Consider the following 27,039-nt stretch of genomic DNA (forward strand, 5'->3'; position numbering starts at 1 on the left):
CCACGCCGCCCAGCCCAAGCCTCTCCAGCACAGGCTTCTCCGGATAGTTCTTCCCCTCCTGTGCCAAACCTGCCACACCCTAGGTTGGACTTTTCACCTGGCCTCTACCCTTCTGTGCCACATCCTCCCCTGTTAACCTCCGAAGACCCACTTTGGGCTCCACTCCCTGACTCCTCAACTCCTGACAGCCCAGCCTCTCCCTCTAGTACCCCTACCCACTCATTAGGGGCCCGGCATCCCTTTCAATGGACTGACTCACCTGTGACCACCTCTCAGTCTATGAGTACCCCTCCCCATCCCTCAGGGGTTCAACACACCTCCACTGAATGGGTTAGACCTGCTGCAATCACCTTTGAGCATGATAGGAGGGTAGCTCCTAGCTCTACCTCAGGTTCCATCCCCACTTCCTCGAGAGTTCTGCCACTTCGTCAGGTAACTACCACTCGACCGGATCCTAATAATCAGGGTCAGGTTATACAGGCACAGGCCTACCAGTATGTACCCTTCACAACCACCGATCTCCTGAATTGGAAGACGCATTACCCCTCTTATACTGAAAAGCCTCAGGCAGTGGTGGACCTAGTGACTAGCATTATGGCCACCCATAACCCAACCTGGACTGATTGTCAACAACTTCTCCTGACCCTCTTCACAACTGAGGAGAGGCGGAAGATTTTGCAAAATGCTGAGGCCATCACGCGAGAGCGTGCTCCCGAGAGGACACCGGACCTAGAGGGGTGGGTTAGAGCTCGGTTTCCTCGCGCAGCTCCAGATTGGGATCCAAATGATGGGCAGCACTATGAACTGTTGTCTGGCTATTGCCGGGACTTACTGGAAGGTATGAGGAAAGGCATAAAGAGGCCCATTAATCTGGCAAAGGTCTCTGAAATTCTCCAAGGGGCAACTGAATCCCCTGGGGCCTTTCTAGAGCGACTAATTGAAGCCTACAGAACATACACCCCATTTGACCCTGAAGCCCAAGAAAACCAGAGAATGGTGAATAGCGCATTGGTGGCCCAGAGTATGCCAGATATCCGGAAGAAGTTGCAGCGTCAGGAGGGATTCGCAGGGATGAATACCACCCAGCTAATTGAGATCGCAACCAAGGTTTTCATTAATAGAGATCAGGAGGTGCGCCGAGAGGCTGACCGGAAGATGCAGAAGAAGGCCGACCTTTTAGCGGCAGCCATTACTAATTCCATCCCTTAACCGAGGTCGACTTCTAGCTAATGGGAAGCCAAAGTGGGACCCCGGACCACCAGCCAGGGCCCGAGATTCCTTCAATCAATCCCGGCCAAGGGGGGAGAATCCCAGACCAAGATTGGAGAGGGATCAGTGTGCCTATTGTAAGGAAAGAGGGCACTGGAAAGATGAATGCCCCCAGAGGCGCCAGGGACTGAGAAGGGGACCAGGAGATCGAGGAAGCCGAGGCCGAGTTCGAGAGGGAAGATATGAGCCTCCTGAATCTGACATCATCGGGATAGCCGAGATGGCAGAATGGGACGAATAGGACAGACCGGGTTCCTATAAACTGGGCTCCCAGGAACCTATGGTCAAGCTAACTATAGGGAGCCGCTCAATTCCATTCATGATTGATACAGGAGCTGAACATTCTGTTGTGACGGAGCGATTAGCGCCTGTGTCTGGAAAAACTGTCCGAGTGGTGGGAGCCACGGGGGTGCAGAACCGGAGGCCCTTTCTGACAACCCGTAGATGCCAATTAGGCTCACACATAGTCACTCATGAATTCCTGTATATGCCAGACTGTCCAATCCCTTTGTTAGGTCGAGACCTGCTGTCCAAGCTTAGGGCCCAAATTTCTTTTGACTCTGATGGCCAGACTTCAGTCTCCTTTCGGCCCCCAGCATCCAGCCCTAAGGGTATATTGAGTTTCTGCTGCCCTCTTGAAGAAGAATGGCGGCTGCATCAGTCGCATGGCCAAGTTGACCTACCCCTGGCAGACAGCTTTCAGGTCAGTGGGGTATGGGCAGAAGATAATCCCCCAGGGTTGGCCCGAAATATTCCTCCTGTACATGTAGACTTACTTCCAAGTGCCCGGCCAATCCATCTTCGCCAATACCCAATTCCCAGAAAGGCTCTGGAAGGGATTCAAGCACATTTGAATCGTCTGTTATCCCATGGAATTATTCGACCTTGCCAGTCTCCATGGAATACGCCACTATTGCCAGTTCAGAAGCCAGGGACTGAGGACTACCGGCCAGTCCAAGACTTACGAGTGGTCAACAAATCCACTATTTCATTACATCCTGTAGTGCCTAATCCATATGTCCTGCTAGGATTGATACCTTCTGGAGCTACCCATTTCACGACACTAGACCTAAAAGATGCCTTCTTTTGTATTCGGGTGGCCCCCGCCAGTCAATTGCTTTTTGCCTTTCAATGGGAAAACCCAGTAACAGGAAGGAAGCTTCAGTATACATGGACCCGCCTGCCACAGGGGTTCAAGAACTCCCCCACTATTTTTGGGACAGCCCTAGGGCAAGACCTTAAGACTTTTAAATCTGAGCCTTCCAGGCGAGTTTTACTCCAGTATGTAGATGACCTCCTGATTGCAGCAGTGACCCAGGAAGAGTGTTTTGAGGCTACTAGAGAATTGCTGGAGCTACTCTTGGATGCAGGCTATAAGGTCTCACGCTCAAAGGCCCAACTCTGTCAGTCAGAAGTGAAGTATCTGGGCTTCTGTATTTCCCAGGGAAGTCGGAGACTGGATGCTAGTAGGAAGCAAGCGGTAGCTGCAATCCCCCAACCCAAGTCCAGAAGAGAAGTTAGGGAATTTCTGGGAGCAGCTGGATTCTGCAGAATTTGGATTCCAAATTTTGCATTGATGGCGAAACCCCTTTACCAAGCCACAAAGGGGGGTGAAAAGGAACCATTTGAATGGGGACCTACTGCTCAACAATCCTTCATTGCCATAAAGAAAGCCCTACTCCAAGCCCCTGCGTTAGGCCTTCCTGATGTGGAGAAACCTTTCTCATTGTATGTCCACGAGCGACAGGGGGTTGCTCTGGGTGTGCTGACCCAGATGATGGGATCCTGGCAGAGGCCTGTTGCATACCTGTCTAAACAGCTGGATGGAGTGGCTAAAGGATGGCCAGCCTGCATGAGGGCCATTGCAGCAACAGCCTTACTGGTCCAGGAAGCTGATAAGTTGACCTTGGGGCAAGAACTGGTTGTTAAAGTCCCCCACGCAGTTCTTACCCTCATGGAGTATAAGGGCAACCACTGGTTTACAAATAACCGCATGGTTAAGTACCAAGCTAGCTTGTGTGAGAATCCACGGATACACCTGGAAACAGTGGCTACATTCAATCCCGCCACTCTTTTGCCAGCATCTGAGGGACCACCGGATCATGACTGTATCCAAACTATGGATGAAGTGTACTCCAGTCGACCAGATCTTAAAGATGTTCCGTGGAGGGACCCAGATGTAATTTATTTCACAGATGGAAGCAGTTATGTGGAGAACTCCAAGCGATTGGCAGGCTATGCTGTGGTGACAGAGGACAAGGTGATAGAAGCAAGAGCCCTGCCCCAAGGAACTTCAGCCCAGAAAGCAGAACTTGTGGCCCTCATACGAGCTCTGGAGCTAGCAGCAGGACTGGTGACCAACATTTATACTGATTCTAAGTATGCTTTCACAACCCTACATGCTCATGGAGCTTTGTATAAGGAAAAGGGACTCATAAATGCTGCAGGCCAACCTGTTAAGTATGGACCTGAAATACTTCAGCTGCTAGAGGCTGTGTGGGCCCCTAAGAAGGTAGCTGTTATTCATTGCAGGGGACACCAAAGAATAGATACTCCAGTGGCCCGAGGGAACCGCCATGCTGATCGGGTGGCCAAGGAAGCTGCTCGAGGACCCCCAGCAAGTACTGTGACCCCCCTGTTCCAAATTCGACTGCAAGAATGGACACCTATGTATACCCAAATGGAAGAGAAATGGGCTCAAGAAGAAGGTGCAGTAAGGAGACCTGATGGCTGGTTACATCTCCCTGATACCAGAGTTCTGGTGCCACGCCACCTAGCTTGGCCTGTAGTGTCTCAAGCTCATGACCTATCACACTTAGGGAAAACAGCACTAGCCCGTCTACTCAGTCGGGTAGTGGTGCTGGAAGGATTGGATAGTCTGGTTGCCACTGCCTCTGCCCGATGTACTCTCTGTGCCCAGAATAATGCCCGTCAGGGACCCCGTATTCCACCAGGAGTTCAGTCTAGAGGACTAACACCCTTTGAGTCCCTAGTTATAGACTTCACAGAAATGCCCAGGAGTGGTAGGTTCCGATACCTCTTAGTCATGGTCTGTACCTTTTCTGGGTGGGTGGAAGCATATCCTACAGTCACTGAGAAAGCCACAGAAGTAGCTCGAGCTCTCCTTAGGGATGTCATCCCCAGGTATGGACTGCCCCTTGCCATAGGTTCAGATAATGGTCCCGCCTTTGTTGAAGCTACACTTCAGGCCCTGTCCCGCGCATTGCGCATTACCTGGAAATTGCATTGTGCCTATCGTCCCCAGAGTTCAGGGCAGGTTGAGCGAGCAAACAGAACCTTGAAAAATAGCCTAGCAAAGATTTGTCAGGAAACCCAACTGAAATGGCCACAGGCACTGCCACTAGCCCTCTTCCGCCTCCGATGCACCCCAACTAAAGGAACAGCCCTCTCTCCCTTTGAAATTGTGTATGGGAAGCCCCCAGCCATTTTACAGGGAATTAAGGGAGACATAGGGATTTTAGGGTCTGCCCAGGTGCAGGAGCAGGTAGCCCTCTTGGGGAAGATAATTTCTGAGCTTCAGTCTTATGTGAGAGAAATAAACCCTGTCCCCTTCCAGGCTCAGGTACATTCCTTCCTGCCAGGGGATAGAGTTTGGGTGAAAGACTGGAAGCTCCAGCCTTTGGGGCCCCGATGGAAAGGACCTTTTACTGTTTTGCTTTCTACCCCTGCAGCTGTGAAGGTCGCAGGGATAACTCCATGGGTCCATTGGTCTCGAATTAAGTCTGCTGACCAGACTGAGCCCAGCACGGATCAGACGGAGCCTAGACAGTGGAGAGCAGAAAGAGATCCAGCGGAGCCATTGAAGTTGCGCCTGACCCGAACCAAAGAATCTACTAGCTGAAAAGAAGGGTCAACTGCATACTGCAGGAGCGGCTGAACTTCGGCTTCACACTGAGACTCTTTCTTGCCTGATTCTGGCTTTCTTGGAATTTGAAAGCTTGATCCTTGTCAGTTGAGGGTCTATCCCAACTGGTATAAGAACTCAAAGACTGAGAACACTATATTAGAGTAATCTGTGATTAGCACAGACTGTTGAAATATTATTGCTTAATTAGTTTGCTGTATTTGTTTTAGATTAGGAAGAAAGAAAATGTTAGTAGTTTGGATGCTTTTGTTGTTTTCTACTCCTTGCCTCCTTGTTCCTAATACCCCAACTCGCTCCAACCTTTGGTTACACTCAGTCCAGGAACTAATTAGCCAGGCAAAGATTACTTCCCCTTGTATTGTGTGTTCCCGATTTTCTCCTTATACTACAGATGTCCCAGCTGTTCCTGTCCCTGTGCAACTCCCAGCTCTTATACCTCCCTACTTTTCGAGTTCAGGCCCTTGGAGCCAGGATTATACTTGGTGGTCCTTTTATAATGCTACTTCCCCCTCTGACTCTTCTCTAAGGCCAGTTTTTACGTCTCCCTATCCAGCTTCTGGAGTGTTTTGTTTAACAAGAAGCATCTCAACTGTTCTTCCCATTCCCTGTAACTATACTAATGTTCTCCTAGAGAAGGAGGAACCTGTGTGGGTAGTTTCTCCAGGTACTCCTATGTGCCCTACTACCATACCTGTAGATTATGACCAAGGTGATTATCTGGCTCCTAACTATACTACTGAGAAGACTATAGTGTCCCATCCTATTTTCTACTTTCATAAGTCCCCGGGGGATGAAGGGGTTGCATCATATGAGCGGTCTGTTACAATTGGGGATTGGCACCTATGGTGTGCAAAGTCTCCATTTCTTCTTCGTTCCCCCTGGGATAGGGGCTCGCATTATGGGCATCCTAATCTCCATCCTGTGCCTACATTTATTGGGAACTTTCGTCGCCCTCTCCTTGGTCATTACTGGCTCTGTGATAATGTCCTCCACATGATTCTTCCCTCCACATATGATTTTTGTGTATTGGTAACCTTGAATTATTTTCCTAAAGTTATTCCTCTTAAGCCACTATCCCCCGCACCGCTCTAAGCGAGAGGCTTTGTCCTTACCCTCCTCCGTTGCCACAGAGGATGAGGCGATTGAATTAGCCCTCCAGTATATTAATTCTACTTATCCTCTGACTAAAAAGAGACTTGTAGCCCTTTCTGCCACGGCCTGGATTCCAATTGGAGGCCCGGTAGCGGGTATTACTGAACTAGGTATGGCTACCCGGAGACTTCAATCCCTACTCCATGTTTTAGTTCATGAGCTGAACGTGGTAGTCAATGCATTGCAGGATCAAATTAATGAATTAAGTATAGTTTCTAGATATAACCGTATGGGCCTTGACTATCTCTTTGCAGCTCAGGGTGGCCTCTGCACAGTGCTAAATTCTTCAGAGTGCTGTACTATTGTCATAAATAGGACGCATGTAGTTAGGCATGCCATGGATAAAGTCCTACAGTTGGCCAGCCTTAATGTGGAGGATTACCGAGGAGGATTAGACCTTACCTCCTGGTGGTGGTCATTGACCTCCTGGATACGTCCCTTGTTCATTTCCCTAATAGTCTTAGTTTTAGCAGGGTTTTTGTTTTGTTTCCTGGCCTCATGTGCTTCGGCAGTATGCCGTCGGACCTTAACAAGTAGGGTAATGGTAATTCACAAGTCTATTCCTAGTTAGGATCACTATAGTCTCCAGAGTTTGAGATGTGAGACTTATCTCTGCATAAGCTGATTTTAGTCTCAAAGGGGGGAATGAGGCAGTGGACAAAGAAATTATATATATAAGAAGTGATATTAACTGTTAAAATCTGGGGTTTAAAAGTGGTGTTTGAATTCCTATTTCAAAATCAGCTTTTTACTTTGCAACTGAAGTGAAGGTATGCCAGATGTTTCATATTATTTCAATGTCTAGCTGCCGAGCTAAGGTTAGGAAAGGTCAGTGAGAAATGCAACTCTGTCCCTTGTGAATTGCCAATGCTAGCTGGCACAGCTGTAAACTATTATGACTGAACAAAGGAATGAGCTAGATATATTGTAGTTTACAAGATAGAAAATACTATTTAGAGAGAGGCAATAGATTAGTATTTAGAAGTTCTGTTTATATTTAGGATATGTCTTATAAGAATGCTTATTTTAGAATATGTTTTATTCTCTGTAATTTCTATGTAGGATGTTTGTTCAACTCTGTGTTACTTTTAAAATGATCCTTTGTCTGCTGTTTAAGGCTGCAGTGAGGAGATCAACATGTGTTTTGAGTTTTCTGTGGTCTTAGCTAGTTCTGTGTATGGAGCTGATAGGTGAAAAAGGTCAGGACTAGTCAGCTCTCTTCTCCTTGATTAATTATAGGTAAAATGCAGAAATGGTCTTGGAAGCAATAGCCTGATATGTATGCTATTAAGTAAGACTGACTTTTGACCTCTTTAATGAATGCCAGAGTTTAGTTAGCAGTTAGTATGAACCAGACTAGGGATATGAGAATAACCAATGTTAGATGGGGCCTCTTGGTCTCTAAGGGAATCCAGTCTAAGCTATAGATGAGACATCAATCATAATGAGGAATGTAAGAGACTGGAGACCAAATGTCTGGCTTGAGGGGCCCCAGGTCACAGGTCAGTTTAGGATGTCTGGAACCTATGTAACTGATATTTCAAAAGTAATGATTGGTTGAGGCAAGGTAGCCAATCAGTTTCTTAACCAATTGGGAGTAAAGGGGGCTAGGCTAGGAGGAGGGCTTAGGACCCTATTTAAGTGGGAGCAGAAGCAGTTTACGTCAGAAGGAGCTCAGAAGAAAGAGAAGGACAGAAGGAACAGACAGAAGAAGGAGACAAAGACACAGAGAGCTGAGAGAAAGACCCAGAGAGCTGAGAGAAAGACATAAAGAGCTAAGAGAAGAGAAGAGAGCTAGAACTGATGTCCTGCTTTGTTTGCTGGCAAATAAAGAAGATTACTCTCTCATTCTGGTGTGTGCTGTCTGACTCCTGAAGCATCACAAATTCCTATCTCAATTCCTGCAACATTACCACCTCTAACCCTTTGAAGTCTAACATCTCCCCTTCCCTTGTCTGCTTTCTCCTTTCATCTGCTGCTGAATCCCTAGTCATCTCACAGCTCCAAAAAGCAGTGCATGCTGTTCTTCCCCATATTCATGGAGGCAAAGTATATTGTGATGTATATTTGAGTATTGTCTGTATTCAAATGCATTGTTGTATATAGCTGGCTGTATGCATTGGGGCTTGTCTCCCCCCCCCCCCCCCCCTGAAATTGACTCCTGCTGAGCTTTCCCTATTGGCTATTAGCTCTGAGCTAGGGCCAGCTCTCCCTCTCTGACCCTGTGAGCTGTGAGAGCCCAGTCTTGCTAGCATGCTTTGGTGATCAGGAGCTGTTCTAGGGGGCTGATCCCTCTTTAATCTACTGTAATTCTATCACGATATCTCACCATCTACCCAAGTCATTCCCATTTATTTTCCCTGAGTTTCTCCCCCTTATTTTCCATTGAGAGCCACACTTTTTCTTCTCAGCTGGGCTGAGGTGGCTAGATACAGACTATGTGCAGAAGGAAACAATTCTTTTATAAGCAACTGAACTGTTGAACAGTACACATGCAGTGTGGGGCCCTTGAGGACCTGCATGCACTCAAGGCCTTCAATGTTCCATCCAACACAAAATTCTGTGGTTGGGGGCAGGTGCGCAATGGCCTGCTACCACACAGCAGCAGTGCAGTAAAACAACTGTCAATCTTGCCAGCCATACTGCTACAGCACTGCCACCCTAAATAGACATAGTCCACCTAGTGGTAGGGCCGGCCTTACAGCTGGCTGCCCGCCAGAAAGCCATATAGGGGTTAATGCTCTATAGCTCGCCTGAACTTGGGCAACAGAATGATGCTAATATAGAATACTAGCTACATCCACATTTAGGCATAAGCTAACTCAATGCCTGGTGTAAATGCTCATGCCAAGTTTATTTAAAATTTGATATACCGCTCATAGGAATAACCTTCTGAGCAGTTTAGAGTTCAATATAAAATAAAATTGAAAAAGAACATAATTACTACAACAAAACATCACAAATTACAGAAAAAAAGAAACAAATAAACATATGACACTAGTAAAAGAGGCCCGTTTGTGTGAAATGAAATGGGCACTAGTAAGGGCTCCCCCCAACCCCCCCTCACCCTCCCTCCAACCTTTTTACCTCCTGCTCAGCCGGCAACAGTGAAGTCCAGCACGAATGGACACCGCTTCAGACTGCCTTCGCTTTCACTTCTGTTTCAGCTGTGCCTCTGGTCCCGTCCTCATTTCCTGTTTGCGGAAGGGCGGGACCAGAGGCACAGCTGAAACAGAAGTGAAAGCGAAGGCAGTCTGATGCGATGTCCATGCGTGCTGGACTTCACTGTTGCCGGCCGAGCAGGAGGTAAAACGTTTTAAAGAACAGCTGGCACTTATGAAGGGTAGGGGCAGCAGCACACGTCCTGCTTGCACTCGGAGGCCACAGAGAGAGAGAGGGAGGGAGGCGCGGAACTCGGACGGGATTGGGGCCGTCGGATAGGAGTGGGCCTATGGAACTCGGACGGACAGGAGTGGAAGGAGGGAGGGAGGTAGGGGATCATGGAACTCGGGGGGGGGGCGATTCTTTACTCATCTCCGGTGGCTGATGCTGGGTTCCCTTCCCTCTCACTTCCCATTGGTCTGCCCTGTGACGTCACTCCCAGGGCGGACCAATGGGAACTGTGTTACAAACCCAGGCCTCCAGACGGAGGTGCAAATTATTATATAGGATATAAACAGATATATCCAGTGCTAATCAGTCTGGCCCCAACTGATGGGTCAACAAGCAGTTGGGAGAAAAAATTAGTAAACACTAAACTCCAAAAGCACCCTGAAACAAAAAGATTTAAGTTGTCAAGTTTCCAAGTTTATTTAAAATTTGATTCAGGTTCAGAGTGGGTTAACAACTACAACAAAACGAACATCGATCCAGAGCTACAATTAAAAATAACTATAACACAAACAAAATTACTATAATTTCATAGCAAAAATGTGTTAAGCACGTAACTACTAGTACCCACAAACCTAAGTGCCGGGCATGCCCCTGACCCAACCATGCCCTTCCTATATCCACACCTCCTTGCAGTTTGGTGCACAATTTACAGAATCCCAACTAAAGGTAGTTGCACGTGTAACTGTTAATTAGTGAAAATAAGCCTCAACAGATATGGCCAATAAATGTTAGCAATTTGCAACTAATCTATCAAAGAAGGGAAGAAAGTGTTTTCAGCAGCAGACTGGCTAACCTAGGCCCTGATGCTCAAAAGTAAATGTGGGCGCTCGAAGCCATTAGTGCCAGACTAGTGTCCACATTTACCTACGCAGAATGTTCAGAGGCCTGGAGCATGGGAACAAATGAGCACACGCTGACAAACAGTGCAAGTTATCATGCTAATATAGTCAAGCTCAAGTAAATTATTATTATTATTAGCATCTGTATAGTGCTACCAGACGCCCGCAGCGCTGAACACCTGATACGAAGGAAATGAGGTCATTTTGTATTCCTTCCCAATACTCAGAAAAGAATTCCCAAAACAAAGCTGCCTTACTGCTGCAAAAATAATGTCAAGTCAGAGCAGGCGTTATTGTCATTTCCCTCACCTGGTTCAGGAAGCCACTAGAGTCCTGGAGCACGCCGTGCACCTAAGAGACTCTTGTGAGTGTTTACTTCCTGGTTGCTGCACTTCCTTTTTATAGGCCTAGATAGGGTTGACAGATGACCTCACTTCCTGGTTAGGAATATATAAGGAATGCTCTACACTCCTCCAGTGCTTTTGGCAAGAGGCTTCCAAGAGTTTTCTTTCTCCAGTGTTTACTGTCTGGCCTGTTCCAACCCTGCTTATTCCAACTAACTCACTGGCCTGGACTCGCTCAAGAGCCACCTCTAGACAAGGCACTGCCAAGTCCTACACTTCAGTCTCTTTGTGTATTCTCATCTATTACTTTTGTTGTGAAGAGCTCCACAGGAACTGATTAAAGAGGGAAGTTGAAAAGGGCCCTATTATCACACTGTTTGCAGTGTAAGTTATCTAATCAACACAAGCACAAAAGAAGTCACACTTTCAGTTTTTCACTGTCCAGATACCTAAATCTGCAACAGGGTAGATGGTGTGGGTAACATGATGAGCTAGAGGAATGGTCTGGAATTTGGCAGCTTAGATTTAATGCTAAAAAAATAATGCAGGGTCATGCATTTGGGCTGCAAAACCCAGAAGGAACAGTACAGTTTAGAAAATGAAGAACTTTTGTGCACAAAAGAGGAGTGGGCCTTTGATGTGATCATATGTGATGATCTTAAGGTGGCCAAACAGGTAGAAAAGGCAACGGTGAAAGCTAGAAGGATGCCTGGGTGCATAGGGAGAGGAATGGTCAGTAGGGAAAAGGAGGTGATGATGCCCCTGTATAAGACTCTGGTGAGACCTCATTTGGAATATTATGTACAATTTTGGATACCACACCTTCAAAAAGACAAACAGAATGGAGTCGGTCCAGAGGGCAGCTACTAAAATGGTCAATGGTCTTCATCATAAAGCATATATAGATCTCAATCTGCATACTTTGGAAGAAAGGCGGCAGAGGGGAGATATGGTAGAGATTTTTAAATACCTATGCGGCACAAATGCACAGATGGTGAGTTTCAGTTGAAAGGAAGCATAGGATGAAGGTGAAAGGGGAAATACTCAGAAGGAACCCGAGAAAATACCTCTTCACTTCACAGAAGGGGTGGTGAATTCATGGAACGGCCTCCATATGGAAGTAGTTGATATGAAGACAGTATCAGAAATCGGAGCTTGGGTCAAGTACATATGATCTCTAAGGGAGTGCTAGGGAGAGTGGATGGCATGGATGGGCAGCCTGGATAAGCCATATGGTTCTGCCTACATATTTCTGTTTCTATGTGAATTATTTTAGTATGCAACTGGCACTATTCTGTAACTTGAGTGCATAACATTGTGCACTAAGATTAAAATCGGGCACGCAAGTTTATAGCATTAGGGGGATAGTAAAAGCTGGGTTTAGCCTCACTGATAGATCAGGGGCCTAAACAATAGGATTAACCTACAAACCAACTTTTTCCAGAGACAGGAAGGTGGTAGAACTAGAGGACATGAATTGAGGTTGCAGGGGGGCAGACTCAGGAATAACGTCAGGAAGTAGTTTTTCAAAGACAGGGTGGTGGATACCTGGAATGCCCTCCCGCGAGTGGTGGTAGAGATGGAAACAGTAACGGAATTCAAAAATGCATGGGATAAACACAAAGGAATCCTGAATGGAAGGAGAATGGAAACAAACAAACTTAGTGGTGCTTAGATGGCAACTCCAGTAACTAGGAAGCAAAGCCAGTGCCAGGCAGACTTCTGCGGTTTGTACCTTGATCACGGCTGGACAGATTTGGGGCTCCAATGATAGCTTCAGTAGCTGGGGAGCATGGCCAGTGCTGGGCAGCCTTCTACGGTCTGTGCCCTTGAGATGGAAAGGACAAATCAAGATCAAGTATACATATGTAGTATCACATCACATTTTATGCTAGGAGTTTATCTCGTTTGGCAGACTGGATGAATCGTACAGGTCAAGGGCATAGCCAGACCTCAGTGGGAGGGGGGTCCAGAGCCCGAGGTGAGGGGCACATTTTAGCTCCCCCTGGCGCCACCAACCGCCTGCTTCACGGCCCCTCCACCACCAGGTACCTTTGCTGGCGGGGGTCCCCAACCCCCGCCAGCTGAAGTCCTCTTTAGCTCCTGTCTCCAGCGCGTTCGCTGATCTGTTTCTGCGAGTCTTGACTAGGAACGTGCAGGACATCAGGACTCACAGAAACATATCAGTGAGCGCGCTGGAGACCGGCGCTGAAGAGAACTTCAAATGGTGGGGGTTGGGGACCCCCGCCAGTAAAAGGTACCTGGCAGCAGCGGGGGGTTGGCAGCATCAGCAGATCAGCGGCAGGGGGGAGGGGTCAAAAGTAGAGGGGGCCAGGGCTAAATCAATGGGGGCCCATGCCCATGTAGCCCCACCTAGCTATGCCCCTGGTACAGGTATTTATCTGCTATCATCTATGTGATAATGTCAGCTTTCCCTATCCCTTGTAGTGGAGTTTGGAGGCTGCCCAGCTCATCCAAAGGTTGGCAACTACTTGGTGGGGGGTGGGAGGGGGAATGCTTGTTTCTCTCATGTTTGCACTGTTTCTGTCTTTGTTAAATGGCTTAATAAAAGCCTCAGCCTGTTCTTTCTACACAGATTCTGCTCCTGGCTATGCTTGTTACTAGGTTTTCAGGGTGGAGACGTTGGGAGAGGGAAATTTGCAGGGAATGGTAGGACAGTCTATGGTGAAATAATTCCTTCTAGGAAAGTTGTACTACACAAACACAAAAAAGAAGTAGTTTAAATTGCCTTAAAAATAAACCACTTTAGCACAGCAAAGACTACAACCACCACAAAAGTGTAAGTACAGTAGCATACCGAGGGCGGGGCGATGGGTGCGGTCTGCCCTGGGTGCATGCTGCAGGGGAGTGCAGGGAGCAGCCACGTGGCTGACGGCTGGGTCCGATTCCCTGCTCCCTCTGATGTTACTTCCTGTTCCGGGGCAAGGACCCGGCGAAGCCAGCCAATAGCCATGCGGTTGCTCCCTGCTTCCAGGTGGACCGTCCCACCCCGGTACGCCAGCCAGGAGATAAGAGTAATGCACCGGGGGGGAAAAGGGGAATGCTGCACCCCGGGGGGGGGGCAGCTGACCAAGAAACACCACTATGTAAGTAAAGTGTGTTTTCATAGCAGAAAATGTGGGGGGGGGGGGGGAACCTCTCGCCTTTATAGCAAAAAAAAAAAAAAAAAACAGATTCACCAGCAACCATACAGTGCACCCAAAGAAAAAGGATAAATAAATGCATCCATGTAGGAAGCAAATAAGTAACTCTAGGGAGACCTACCCAAAAACAAATCATTTTCTGCACATCAGTCAACTCACAGTAACATAGCAGATGATGGCAGATAAAGACATGTACGGTCCAACCAGTCTGCCCAACAACATACAGTGGGGGAAATAAGTATTTGATCCCTTGCTGATTTTGTAAGTTTGCCCACTGACAAAGACATGAGCAGCCCATAATTGAAGGGTAGGTTATTGGTAACAGTGAGAGATAGCACATCACAAATTAAATCCGGAAAATCACATTGTGGAAAGTATATGAATTTATTTGCATTCTGCAGAGGGAAATAAGTATTTGATCCCCCACCAACCAGTAAGAGATCTGGCCCCTACAGACCAGGTAGATGCTCCAAATCAACTCGTTACCTGCATGACAGACAGCTGTCGGCAATGGTCACCTGTATGAAAGACACCTGTCCACAGACTCAGTGAATCAGTCAGACTCTAACCTCTACAAAATGGCCAAGAGCAAGGAGCTGTCTAAGGATGTCAGGGACAAGATCATACACCTGCACAAGGCTGGAATGGGCTACAAAACCATCAGTAAGACGCTGGGCGAGAAGGAGACAACTGTTGGTGCCATAGTAAGAAAATGGAAGAAGTACAAAATGACTGTCAATCGACAAAGATCTGGGGCTCCACGCAAAATCTCACCTCGTGGGGTATCCTTGATCATGAGGAAGGTTAGAAATCAGCCTACAACTACAAGGGGGGAACTTGTCAATGATCTCAAGGCAGCTGGGACCACTGTCACCACGAAAACCATTGGTAACACATTACGACATAATGGATTGCAATCCTGCAGTGCCCGCAAGGTCCCCCTGCTCCGGAAGGCACATGTGAAGGCCCGTCTGAAGTTTGCCAGTGAACACCTGGATGATGCCGAGAGTGATTGGGAGAAGGTGCTGTGGTCAGATGAGACAAAAATTGAGCTCTTTGGCATGAACTCAACTCGCCGTGTTTGGAGGAAGAGAAATGCTGCCTATGACCCAAAGAACACCGTCCCCACTGTCAAGCATGGAGGTGGAAATGTTATGTTTTGGGGGTGTTTCTCTGCTAAGGGCACAGGACTACTTCACCGCATCAATGGGAGAATGGATGGGGCCATGTACCGTACAATTCTGAGTGACAACCTCCTTCCCTCCGCCAGGGCCTTAAAAATGGGTCGTGGCTGGGTCTTCCAGCACGACAATGACCCAAAACATACAGCCAAGGCAACAAAGGAGTGGCTCAGGAAGAAGCACATTAGGGTCATGGAGTGGCCTAGCCAGTCACCAGACCTTAATCCCATTGAAAACTTATGGAGGGAGCTGAAGATGCGAGTTGCCAAGCGACAGCCCAGAACTCTTAATGATTTAGAGATGATCTGCAAAGAGGAGTGGACCAAAATTCCTCCTGACATGTGTGCAAACCTCATCATCAACTACAGAAGACGTCTGACCGCTGTGCTTGCCAACAAGGGTTTTGCCACCAAGTATTAGGTCTTGTTTGCCAGAGGGATTAAATACTTATTTCCCTCTGCAGAATGCAAATAAATTCATATACTTTCCACAATGTGATTTTCCGGATTTAATTTGTGATGTGCTATCTCTCACTGTTACCAATAACCTACCCTTCAATTATGGGCTGCTCATGTCTTTGTCAGTGGGCAAACTTACAAAATCAGCAAGGGATCAAATACTTATTTCCCCCACTGTATGTAGACTCAATCTTGATTTGACCTTGCCATTTTCAGGGCACAGACCATAGTAGTCTGCCCGGCACTGGCCTTGTTCTCAGTTACAGAAGCTGAATCTGTCCAGCCACAATCAGGGCACAGACTGTAGAAGTCTGCCTAGCATTGGCTTCGCTTCCCAATTATTGGTGTTGCCACCTAATCACCACTAAGCTTGCTTGGTTCCATGCCTTCTATACAGGATTCCTTTGTGTTTATCCCACACATTTTTTTTAATTCCGTTACCATTTTCATCTCCTTCACCTCCTGTGGAAGGGCATACCAGGTATCTACCACCCTCTCCATGAAAGAGTACTTCCTGACATTATTCCTAAGTGTCCCCTCCCAACCTCAATTCATGTGCTCTAGTTCTACCATCTTTCTGTCTCTGGAAAAGGTTTGTTTGTAAATTCATACCAAGTATTTGAATGTCTGTACCATATGACCACCGTTTCTCCTTTCCTCCAAGGTATACATCTTCAGGTCATCAAGACTATCCTCATATGTCTTGTGACACAAACCCCATACCATTTTGGTCACTTTTCTCTGAACCACTTCAAGTCTTTTTACATTCTTAGCAATATACAGCCTCCATAACTGAACACAATACTCCAAGTGGGGTCTTACCAATGACTTGTACAGGGGCATCAACACCTCATTTCTTCTGCTGGTTATACCCCTCTCTGTGCAGCCTAGCATCCTTCTGGTGTGTCCCCTGCCTTACTGCATTGTTTCGTCACATTGATATCCTCAGACACCATCACCCCAAGGTCCCTCTCCTGAGCTGTGTTTATCAATCGCTCTCCTCCCATCTGGTACATATCTGTTGGATTTCTGCACCCCAAGTACATCACTCTGAACTTTTTGCCACTAAATTTTAACTCACAAACCTATACCGGGGTACCAATTAATGGGCATTTAGCCCCCCTTTTACAAAGCTATGCTAGCGGCTGCTGGTGCAGTAATACTGACACAGCCCATTCACTTTGAATGGGCTGGGTCGGCATTGCCATGTGGCTTTGTAAAATATTTAGGCAGGCAAGGATGGGCAAACTGGTGCGATGATGACTGGTAATGAGTTTATTGAATATCATCGAAAGGTATGCTTCCAGTGTGAGATACTCCATTCTGAGCACTAATCACAAAATTTTGCATTTATTAGGATTACAATACAAAAAGGTTTCTTAATTTTGGAGATATTTTAACTGCCAGACCTTTGACCATTCTTCTAATTTTTGGATATCTCTTCTCATGGTTTCTGCACCCTTTCTATTGGCTATCTTCGTGTCATCAGCAAAAAGGCACATTTTTCCTCCTCAATAAAGGTAACACAGCAGCAGAATATCAGGAAATAGTCTAGTAGTTAGAGCACTGGGCTGACAACCAAGGAAGCCCAGATCAAATCCTGCTGCTGCTGCTCTTTGTGATTTTGAGCAAGTCACTCAACCTTCTATTGCCTTGAGTCCAAACTTAGGTGCCCTTTCACCAAACTGTTAAGCACTAATGCGTGCTTACCCCCAGATTCTACATATGGTGCCCAAAGTTCAGAGTGCAAATAAATTGGATAATGAAAAGGGGGGGGGGGAGGGGGAACTCTATAGAAAAGATTTATTGTTAACATGTATATGTGTTTGACCTTTTCACTGAATAAAAATGATTGAACATAAATTAGATAATGAGCTCTAAACCATCAATAACTGGGTGCTAACAACCAGTTATTGATGTTAATTGGCATTCATTAAAATGTGCATATGCATCTGAATGCACACTATTCTCTAAGGCATGGTGCCTAACTCCCATGGTGTGTCTCTCAAAAGGGGGCATGACCAGGGCCACCGAGAAACTAGGCCAGGCCCGGGGCAAGGCTGCCCCCATCGCTCCCCCGCCGCTGCAGTCCCCGGTCTCACCTGCCTGCCTCCACGGCTCCGGGCCCCTGCATTCGAAGCGGCAGTCGCAGATTGCCTCTCTTCTGGCCTTCCCTCCCTGTGTCCCGCCCTCGCGGAAACAGGAAGTTACATCAGATGAGGGCGGGACACAGGGAGGGAAGGCCCAAAGGGAGGCGATCTGCAACTGCCGCTTCAAATGCAGGGGGCCCGGAGCCGAGGAGGCAGGCAGGTAAGACTGGGGACTGTAGCGCCAGCGCCCTGACCCTGGAGAATTTTGCCCCCACTGCGGCCCTGGGCATGACCATGGGCATGTCAGGGGCGTTCCGAAAAGTTGCATGCAGAATTACAGAATATTGGCTAACTGCGCCTAATTTGGGTGCTGGCGTTTAGACCATGCTCCAGCAGGTGTAAATCCAGCGCCCATAAGTTAGGCACTGAATCCACGCTAAATTCATGCCCTTTATAGAATAGTGCTGAATTGATTCAGTGCCGTTTACTGTTACAGTTCACTTATAGTCTGCTAATTCCATTCATATAGTTCATAGCGGATTACATCAAGATAATAGAACACAATAAGTCTAGGATGTAACAATTTAAAATCAAAATAGCCAAAAATATAATCTGTCATACTGAATTCCATATAAAAACACATCTAATAATGTAACTCCAAACAATTACTTCTTAATTACATATTTACAGAACAAAAATGTCTTTAAGCCCTTCTTAAAAATATCATAACTAAGAAGAAATCTTAAGTTAGAGGGTAGAAATTTCCATAACTTAGAAGCCTGAAATGCAAATAAATGCAAACACATAAAATATTTCCTCGAGCTAATACCCCGGGAGCTTGGAAAGGAAAATGAGAAAAAAAAAAACACTTCAAGCATTATAAAATTGTCCAACAACTGAATAACATACAAGAGAAATCATACATTGTGGAACCATTCCATGTCCTAGTCTCAAACAGTAAGTCAATGAAACTTAACAAAATAAGACACAATTCCATCTAATTTCTTGAGAGAATAAAATCAAGCGAACATCCACATTCTGAATAGTTTGTATCTTTCTCAGCAAATATTTGGCGCTGTTTATTGAATTCTCTAGCTAATACAGAAAAAAGGCATACCGCAAAATAAGCTAAAGCGCTTTCTAGTAATTTACTTATCAGGGCACGCTAAGCATGCATTTTTTTGTGATTTTTTTCAGGAGGGAGAGTGTCCTGGGTCAAGAATGGCCGTACAAGCGTTATCTGGCTAGTGCGTTAAGATCAGTGCATGCTAATCGGATAATGCTGGGTTAATATGGGAGCACTTAGCTCCTCCTATATAGGAGATGTGCTCCAGTATTATTTTTTGCCAGTCTCACAAAAATAAATAATAGGGAAAAGAAAACTAGCCTGGAACCAGCAAAAAATAGATAAATCCTATTTTACTGCCGCATTTTTAAAAAATGGGCTTAAGTCCCATGAAATGCCATGCTAAGCCTTTCCTCCTCACCCCCCAGCTTAGAAAAAGGGCCCCTTAGATTCTAAGCCCTCTAGAGACAGGGAAATAAATGGTGGATCTGAATGTAACTCGCCTTGGGCTACTACTGTAAAAGGTGTGAACTAAATCCAAATAAATAAATATGTTTACTACACAGCCAATCAAGCCCTAATCTTTATGTAGGATGACAGTGTTTTGAAACAAACACTCTCTATTCCTGCTCTATTTAACACTGCAGAGTTGTGCCTGTCTTCAAAAAGCTCATTTGCATTACGCGTGACCTAGAAAGAACCAGGCATGGAGAAAAGCAGCACTCACAAAGTGGCATTTGGATGAAAGCAGTACAGTCTGTGAGCCAAGGAAAGATGTAAATATGGGAAAGTGAATGGCTACCATCCATTTTCATTTATAGCACCAAATAAAGTATGAAAGCAAAAAAGACCAATAAAAAGATTTTTTGTGTGTATCAGAAAGCAAAAATATATTCTGCATCAGAGATTTTACATACAAAATGCAGAGTCATGGTTTCACTGGTAAAAATCAAAGCATTAGATCGGTGAGAAGATAAAAGAGAAATGTGGTTAAAATGCTTTGTACGAGGACAAGGGGTTGTTATTATTATTATTATTGAAAATAAATGAGGCCAGGTGTTTATATGGCTCAGAAGTAGAGAAAATATAAACTAGGAATCACTTATGGGAACCTCTTACACTCATGAGTACCCAAGCAAGCTAAAACCTGTGCCTAACGGGCATCACTCATTCATGCCCTAATCACTTACAAAGATTTTCACTTTGCACCTAAGAAAGCTGCTTCAGAGTAGACCATAGTCTTGTTTTTATGATGACATTATTCACTTGGCCTGTCACAGTGTCAGTGAGAAGTCAAGAAGATAGCTTCTCATTTCAATTCCAGCTCTTGGGTGGTGTTAAAACACTGAAATCCCAGTATTTATTTAAAACACATATAGCATCTATCAATATAAGAATGGTAATCACAGCCAATACTTCCATTTGATAGACTTGAAGACACTGTACCAAAATCTAATCCTTGAGATTTTCAGATGTAGATCCAACAAGTCTCTTATAAGGTTAATTTATCATCACAGGGGATACCTATCTTGAATATTAGAGGAGAGGAATTTGTCACGTGTGCTTGTCTTGATTAGGCTGTCCCTGCTCCACAGAACTTACATTTTTTTTGTGTGGATAGCACTTTAGAAACGATAATAGAATCTCCGGGCTATATGCTCAATCTGATTGACCTTCCCACCAGAAACATGTCTAAAACTTCGCGAACTTACCTCAACCTACATTACCCCAATTGCAAAGGACTCAAGTACAAAACCTATTATGGATCCAACTTCTCCTTTTTAGGCAGCCAACTCTAGAATGTCCTCCCCAGATCCATCCGATCAATCAGCGACTTATCTACCCTTCCAGAAATCACTAAAAACCCATCTGTTCAAGCAAGCCTACCCAAATGACCCAAACTAATCCTAAGAACCCATCCACCCAACACATATCCAGAAGACTATGACAATGACCCACACTACATCTCCCACCAAATTTCCTTATGCTTTTCCTGTATCCCATCCCCATCTCCCCTCCTCCAATGCTCAACTACACCTTGCTCATACCTCTCCTACTCCCTTCACCCTTGCCCACCTCTACCTACCTATCTCTTTTATTATTCTGCTTTAATTAACTTATTTTCTCTTTATCGATTCTCTATAATCCATATTATTATGTAAGCCGCATTGAACCTGCCTTGAGTGGGATAGCGCGGGGTACAAATGTAATAATAATAGCAGTAGAATGCAGTGCGCAAAAGACAGCCTCCAATGAGTGGTGGTGGGAGTGCTAGAGACCCTTTGCAGTGAATCCAGTATAGAAAAATACAGCAACTATTTAAATAAACTTTTAGAAGCAATGTATGTATAAGTCTTGACAGTTATTGAACCCATATTAATGTTAGAAATGAATGCATTTCTATCTACTTCTGTGTATATGGTTACCTAAGACAATTGGAAATAAAGTTACTTGCCAAAGATCACAAGGAGTGTCCGTCCGTGAGGAAAGTGAAATGTAAACCCCGGTTCTCAGCCCATTGCTCTAACCACACTAGGCCATGCGGAAGCCGAGATCCCGCTTGTAAAGAAAGGCGTTAGAAAACTAATGATCTACCATATACCAGAAAAAGCAGGGCTAATCTACAATATATTCAATGTTTTCAAAACACTGGATAATCCAGACTCAGCACCTTATCTGTTATCACACTGGAACATGAACCCGTGTCATTTTCTCTCCTTTTCCATTATTTGCTTTGGATTTCCTGACATTGTTAAAAGAAAGCTTCCTTGCTATCCTGAAGAGAGATTAATGATTCTTGGCTGTCAGCTTAGACCACTAGGATAGCCATATGTGTCACAAGCCTTACAAGCTTAACACAAAGCATTTTATTGGTGTATTTCACAACTAAGGTGACAAATCATGTCTATCAAGAAGCATAGTAGTCCTGCCCACTGGCAGTCACCTATCCCTATAAATTCATCAAGCAGTCAAAATATATCACAGCAATAAAAATTCTCCAATGGCTTAGCATCAAGGTCCTGTTCTTGGCTTTTGCCTATGTCTCAAGACAGGCTTAAATTTAAAATTGTGCAGAATGAAGGAAGCTACAAGCATAAAAGCAGAACCGAACAAAAATCCTCTATTTAACCTCAAGCCAATTCATTATAAATCAACATATAACTACAAAAAAATATAGTTTTGCAAACAAAGTTAAAATGCACTAAGCGTGTTTATTATTCTTTAATGGAAATAAATTGAAGCTTTCTGCACAAAAGCCAACAAAGTATTTTTATTATGCGCATTATTTTGAATGGTATTACTTTAGTGTATTAAAGCAGTAGATCATCAGGTGGAGAAGAATTAAAACTGAGTTTTAAGTTCATTTTGTCTTCCTTCATTTTACAAGTTGAGAAGAGCTTTGAAGGAAAAACACTTTGGATTTGTGTCAGCTTCTTTATCACAGCCAAGGCAGAACTAGGTAACCTACTCAAACAGCAATATACAGAACCAAATGACAGCATGTTTGCTCGACCTCCCTTGATATTATTAACCATTCCTTAACACCCGCTATTCACTGTCCCCTTGGCCATTTGTGATCTGTAAACCATTAGCTGCCAAGTCAAAGAACATCACAACAATCCATGCTAAAAATGGAAGAGACCAGACCTTTAATAGATGTTTGCTATAGCAACATACTGTTAAGGCATCTTATAGCAAAACTCCTGTTTGTTTAAAAAAATAAACATTAAAAAAGTAATTAGTGTGGGACATACAGAATACCAATTAGTTAACATTGAAAGAACATTTTGAGAACTATTTAACGGCACAAAGAACACAAGTTATTAATGCCTTTAAACTGCATTACTTTTAAGCATTTCTAAGAAACAGATGGAAAAAGGCTGCATTCGAAAGTAATCCTTATTAATGTTAGAAAAACACACACACAACCAATGCAGTCCAACAATTACGTCACAAGACTTTTCCTGAATTAGAACATTTTAACTGCAATAAGACGTACGGACTGACAGCACCGCCTTTTCTTTTAGGACCCCCTTGCATCTAACCCCCACCCCCTTTTCAAACTGGAACGCGTATTAACTCTGCAGCTTTAGCAAAAGCAGAGAGGTTCCAGGATAAGTTATTATATACTGTTTACTTATAATGCTCAGCTGCTTCTTGGAACCCTTCAGAACGCACATCCCCCCTCCCCCCAATCCCGAGAGTAGGTGGCCGACATCACATCCCTTTTGTCGCTTAGGCTAAAAGTGAGGGGGGAGGTAAAAGTTATTTACCTGAGGGCGGTGGGCCTTCATCCCAGTCTTCCGATCTTCTATATCGATGTGCTGTAAATCCCAAACAGACATGTACTCCAATGGCAAAAGTCACCAGAGATATTACCTGTGAAGGTAACAGATCACAAAAGGCATGTCAAATGCACAAAACCAGGTGACAAGGAATTTTAAAAACTTCTGCAGAACTGCAACCAGTGCACACGGCTCATACACAGCACAAAACCAAGAAAAAACAGAGATTCCCAATTCAATAAAACAATTTCCGATGAAAAAGCGACTCATCATAACCCTGATGCCGTTATTAATTTAAACAACACATTCTGGAGATTAAAAACAAAATGAAATCAAAAAGTGTGGAGCAGCGCTGATGTAGCTCCATGTTCTTTCGTATGCCTACCTGCTGTAAGTGGAAGGAGTCTGACTTTGCCATCTCCGAAGTTTCCTTCAGATCGTGTGAGCCTGCTGCTCTTTTTCCTTAGAGGGAGGAAGGCTTCTGCTGTTTGTTCTGGGAGTTCAGACTATTAGCTGCTGCAACTGATCCCACCTGGCTAAAGTTGACAGAGTCATTTGATTTGTCCACAGGGAAATGTCATCACTCTTCACTCACAAATCACAGCGCACATGAGAGCAAAGCAGCAGCCAGCATCATCGTCCCCTCCAGCCCCCTCTCTATCTCCAAAACACACACTCGATTCTTTTATGTGGTTTCCTCTGGCAGCACAAGGATTGCTTATGTTACTGTTAACCAGAAACCGTTGGTTTTCTACGTCTTCTCATTAGTAGGTCAACTTGATTTAGGGAAGAAAAAAAACCCCACCAAAAAGCCAAATGTGTTTTAGCCAGCTGTATTAGAGGGCATCCTGCTGCTTTCTTACATTTGCAAAACCACTATAAGCCATGATTTCAGTGCACAGTAATCATTTAACTTCTGAACAACAGTGCTTTGATTTCCATGGAGCACAGCTCTGTTTGTGTCATTAGAAAGCTAAAAGCCTTTCATGATTGTCTGCCCAGGCCTTATAATTTCTTTCTGCACAGCCACTGCTGCTCTTTACAGGTTTTCACAATGAAAAAGAGGATAATCTATTGGTAGGGAAACATGAGACTTGTGCCCCCATGTCTTTTTGACAGTATCACAAATTCAAACAGACCCCTGCCCCTCCACCCCAGAGTTTCAAGCCTTTTCCAGTCTCTGCAGCTCAGTGCCTCCCTACCCTTCACCCTCCTAGAGCCTGCACCTCTCTTCCTTCCCTATCCTTTGCAGGTTTTGGATCAGCTGTTTGAACCATGAGATGCCCAGAGAATGATGAAAAAGGATTAGAGAGAAGAGAGGACTTGGAAATGGGTGGGAGAGCAGAAAGAGGATAAGGGACTGGGTGAAACCAGGGACAAAGTATGTACTCAGAGGTTTTGTTGAAACCATGCTGGGGACAAGGTAGGGACTGGAGAAGCAGGCACTTGTTTTAGGGGAAAGTAAAGACTTAGCACTCAGGATTGGAAGAGGGATAGCAAGGACTCATAAAAGCACAGTACATGATGGTAGAAAGACCATGGGGCTCATTTTCAAAGCACTTAGACTTACAAAGTTATATATATAGTAACCTATGGAACTTTGTAAGTCTAAGTGCTTTGAAAATACATTTCTATATAACTTAACCAGTTTGACCGTTCACACCAACTGCTCAGTTCTACATAAGAACATAAGAGTTATCATATAAAATGTGATCATGTCTCTATGTTCATCTCGTGCCTTCATTGGCTTCTGATAGAGGCTAGGGTGATTTTTAAGTTCAGTAAAGACCCGATCATTAAGACAGTTAAACCCATTTGCTTTCCCCTTTCCGAAAGGATGAAAGCATAGGCATAGTCTGACTATTCCATTTGGGGAGGCAAAATGTGGACTGTGACACATTATAATGTTAATCTGCATGAATACATCTCAAACATATTCATTATGGTTATCTCAAAAATAGACCTGATAGGAACCCAGTTTATTGCACAGTGAAGATTGTTTTCACTGAAATAAGCCAGCACCAAAGGAAATTTCTCTCATATTGTCCCCACTCACATCCCCATGAATTATCAAGGGCAATGCACACTATCATGCTCCCCTTCCCATCACAGACACTTCCACCTGGAAAAACAGAACAAGTTGGACTGTTACAAAACCCTAGGCAGAAAATATAACCTAGCAGAACACAACACTACACCACAAAAGAGGCTCAACAACCCCACCACCCAACCTTCCATCTCCCCACAACAGCACAAAAGAGGCTTGGAAACCCCACCACCCAATCTTCCATCTCCCCACAACAGCACAAAAGAGGCTCGGAAACCCCACCACCCAACCTTCCATCTCCCCACCACCCCACCTTCCATCTCCCCACAACAGCACAAAAGAGGCTCGGCAACCCCACTACCCGACCATCCATCTCCCCACAACAGCACAAAAAAGGCTCGGAAACCCCACCACCTGAACTTCCACTCCCCACAACAGCACAAAAAAGGCTCGGAAACCCCACCACCCGACCTTCCATCTCCCCACAACAGTACAAAAGAGGCTCGGAAAGCCCACCACCCGACCTTCCACCTCCCCAGAACAGCACAAAAGAGGCTCGGAAACGCCACCACCCGACCTTCCATCTCCCCACCACAGCATAAAAAGGGTCAGGGATCCTACCACTTGTACCCGCTTCCTCCCCCACAAAAGGCAATTCTATAACAGAGCACCTACATTCAGTCAGCAGTGGGCAGCACTTTTGCTGTCCTCTGCTGGTGTTAAATCCAATATTCAATGCCTGGCCAGCATTAAATATCCGGTTTCTTTGATGACTGCAGCAACTTAACTAGTTAAAGGGTCCTTTAACCAAGCTGCAGTAAAAAGCACCTTGTGCTGGCAGTGGGGGCCATTTTTGGCACGCGCCAAGGCCCTTTTTACCGTAGCAGGTAAAAAAAGCTGAAAAAAAGACATCCCATGTGGTGAAATTTCACTTACTGCTTGGCCGTGCTGGGGAGGGAAGCACTTAATGCCACACATTGAAGTGGCAGTAAGGGCTCCCGCACTAACCCAGTGGTAACCAGGTAGCATGTGGTGCTGCCCGATTACCGCCAGGTTAGTGCTGCACCAAAAAGTAGGTCCCTATTTTCCCTAGGACGGGAAATGGCGCATGCTAAGGCTGGAACTAGCAGTGGTAGCTCCATATTAGCTTACTGCCGCTTTGTAAAAGGGCCCCTAAGTGCTTAGCTGTTAAGGACAGGCCTGCTATAACTGCTAAACATAGCCGGTTTGGTGCTGAATATCTACGCCTGACAAAAAGAAGTGGGAATGGAAACCTGGATTCCCAAAGTCTGGACCACAACGGTTGTGAAAATAAAATAAAGTTTATTAACCAATAAAATGACTCGACACAACGTTGTGTTTCGGCCAGAAGGTCTACATCAGGATATTGTTAAACAATATCGATCGGACTGATTCGTCTGCGATCTAGTAAAGAGCACTCTCACTAACGGTCTTTTTGAAGACCATCACAATTGAATATTGCCTATATTCGGATTTTCAATTTTGACTACAAAATACAGACTCCTGATGTAGGCCTTCTGGCCAACACAACGTTGTGTGTTATTGGTTAATAAACTTTATTTTATTTTCACAACCGTTGTGGTCCAGATGTTGGGAATCCAGGTTTCCATTCCCACTTCCTTTTGTCAGTTGAGTTTCTCCGTGGGACTTTTTGAGTTCTCCACCTCTGTGGATTCTCTTTTGAATATCTACACCTAACTGAATATGTTGAGCGATATTCAGCTGGAGATAACCAGCTGGTTATCTCCTGCTGAGTATCCATGGTTAGGCGCTAAAACACTATTTAACTGGCCAGAAGCCATTCCTGGCCAGTTAAATAATTTTGAATATCGGCCCCATATAT

At 45.1% G+C, this 27,039-nt stretch overlaps 1 protein-coding gene across 13 annotated transcripts in view; it reads right to left on the bottom strand.

Annotated features, from left to right (window-relative positions):
* Positions 1–27,039, bottom strand: part of ENPP2 (ectonucleotide pyrophosphatase/phosphodiesterase 2) — a 379,835-nt gene that overhangs the window by 269,249 nt on the left and 83,547 nt on the right. For 12 of the 13 annotated variants that reach the window (XM_030218486.1, XM_030218477.1, XM_030218451.1 and 9 more), the window contains exons 1-2: positions 23,514–23,664; positions 23,117–23,222 (exon numbers count right to left, since the gene is read on the bottom strand). In XM_030218486.1, the coding sequence (XP_030074346.1) occupies positions 23,117–23,222; positions 23,514–23,546 (139 nt within the window). In that variant the 5' untranslated portion in view covers positions 23,547–23,664. Of the gene's footprint in view, positions 1–23,116; positions 23,223–23,513; positions 23,665–27,039 lie in introns of those variants that run through there. The other variant, XM_030218400.1, reaches the window with a different exon arrangement.

This window comes from Microcaecilia unicolor, chromosome 1 (assembly GCF_901765095.1).
Source record: "Microcaecilia unicolor chromosome 1, aMicUni1.1, whole genome shotgun sequence".
In the NCBI taxonomy this organism is placed as follows: Eukaryota; Metazoa; Chordata; class Amphibia; order Gymnophiona; family Siphonopidae; genus Microcaecilia; species Microcaecilia unicolor.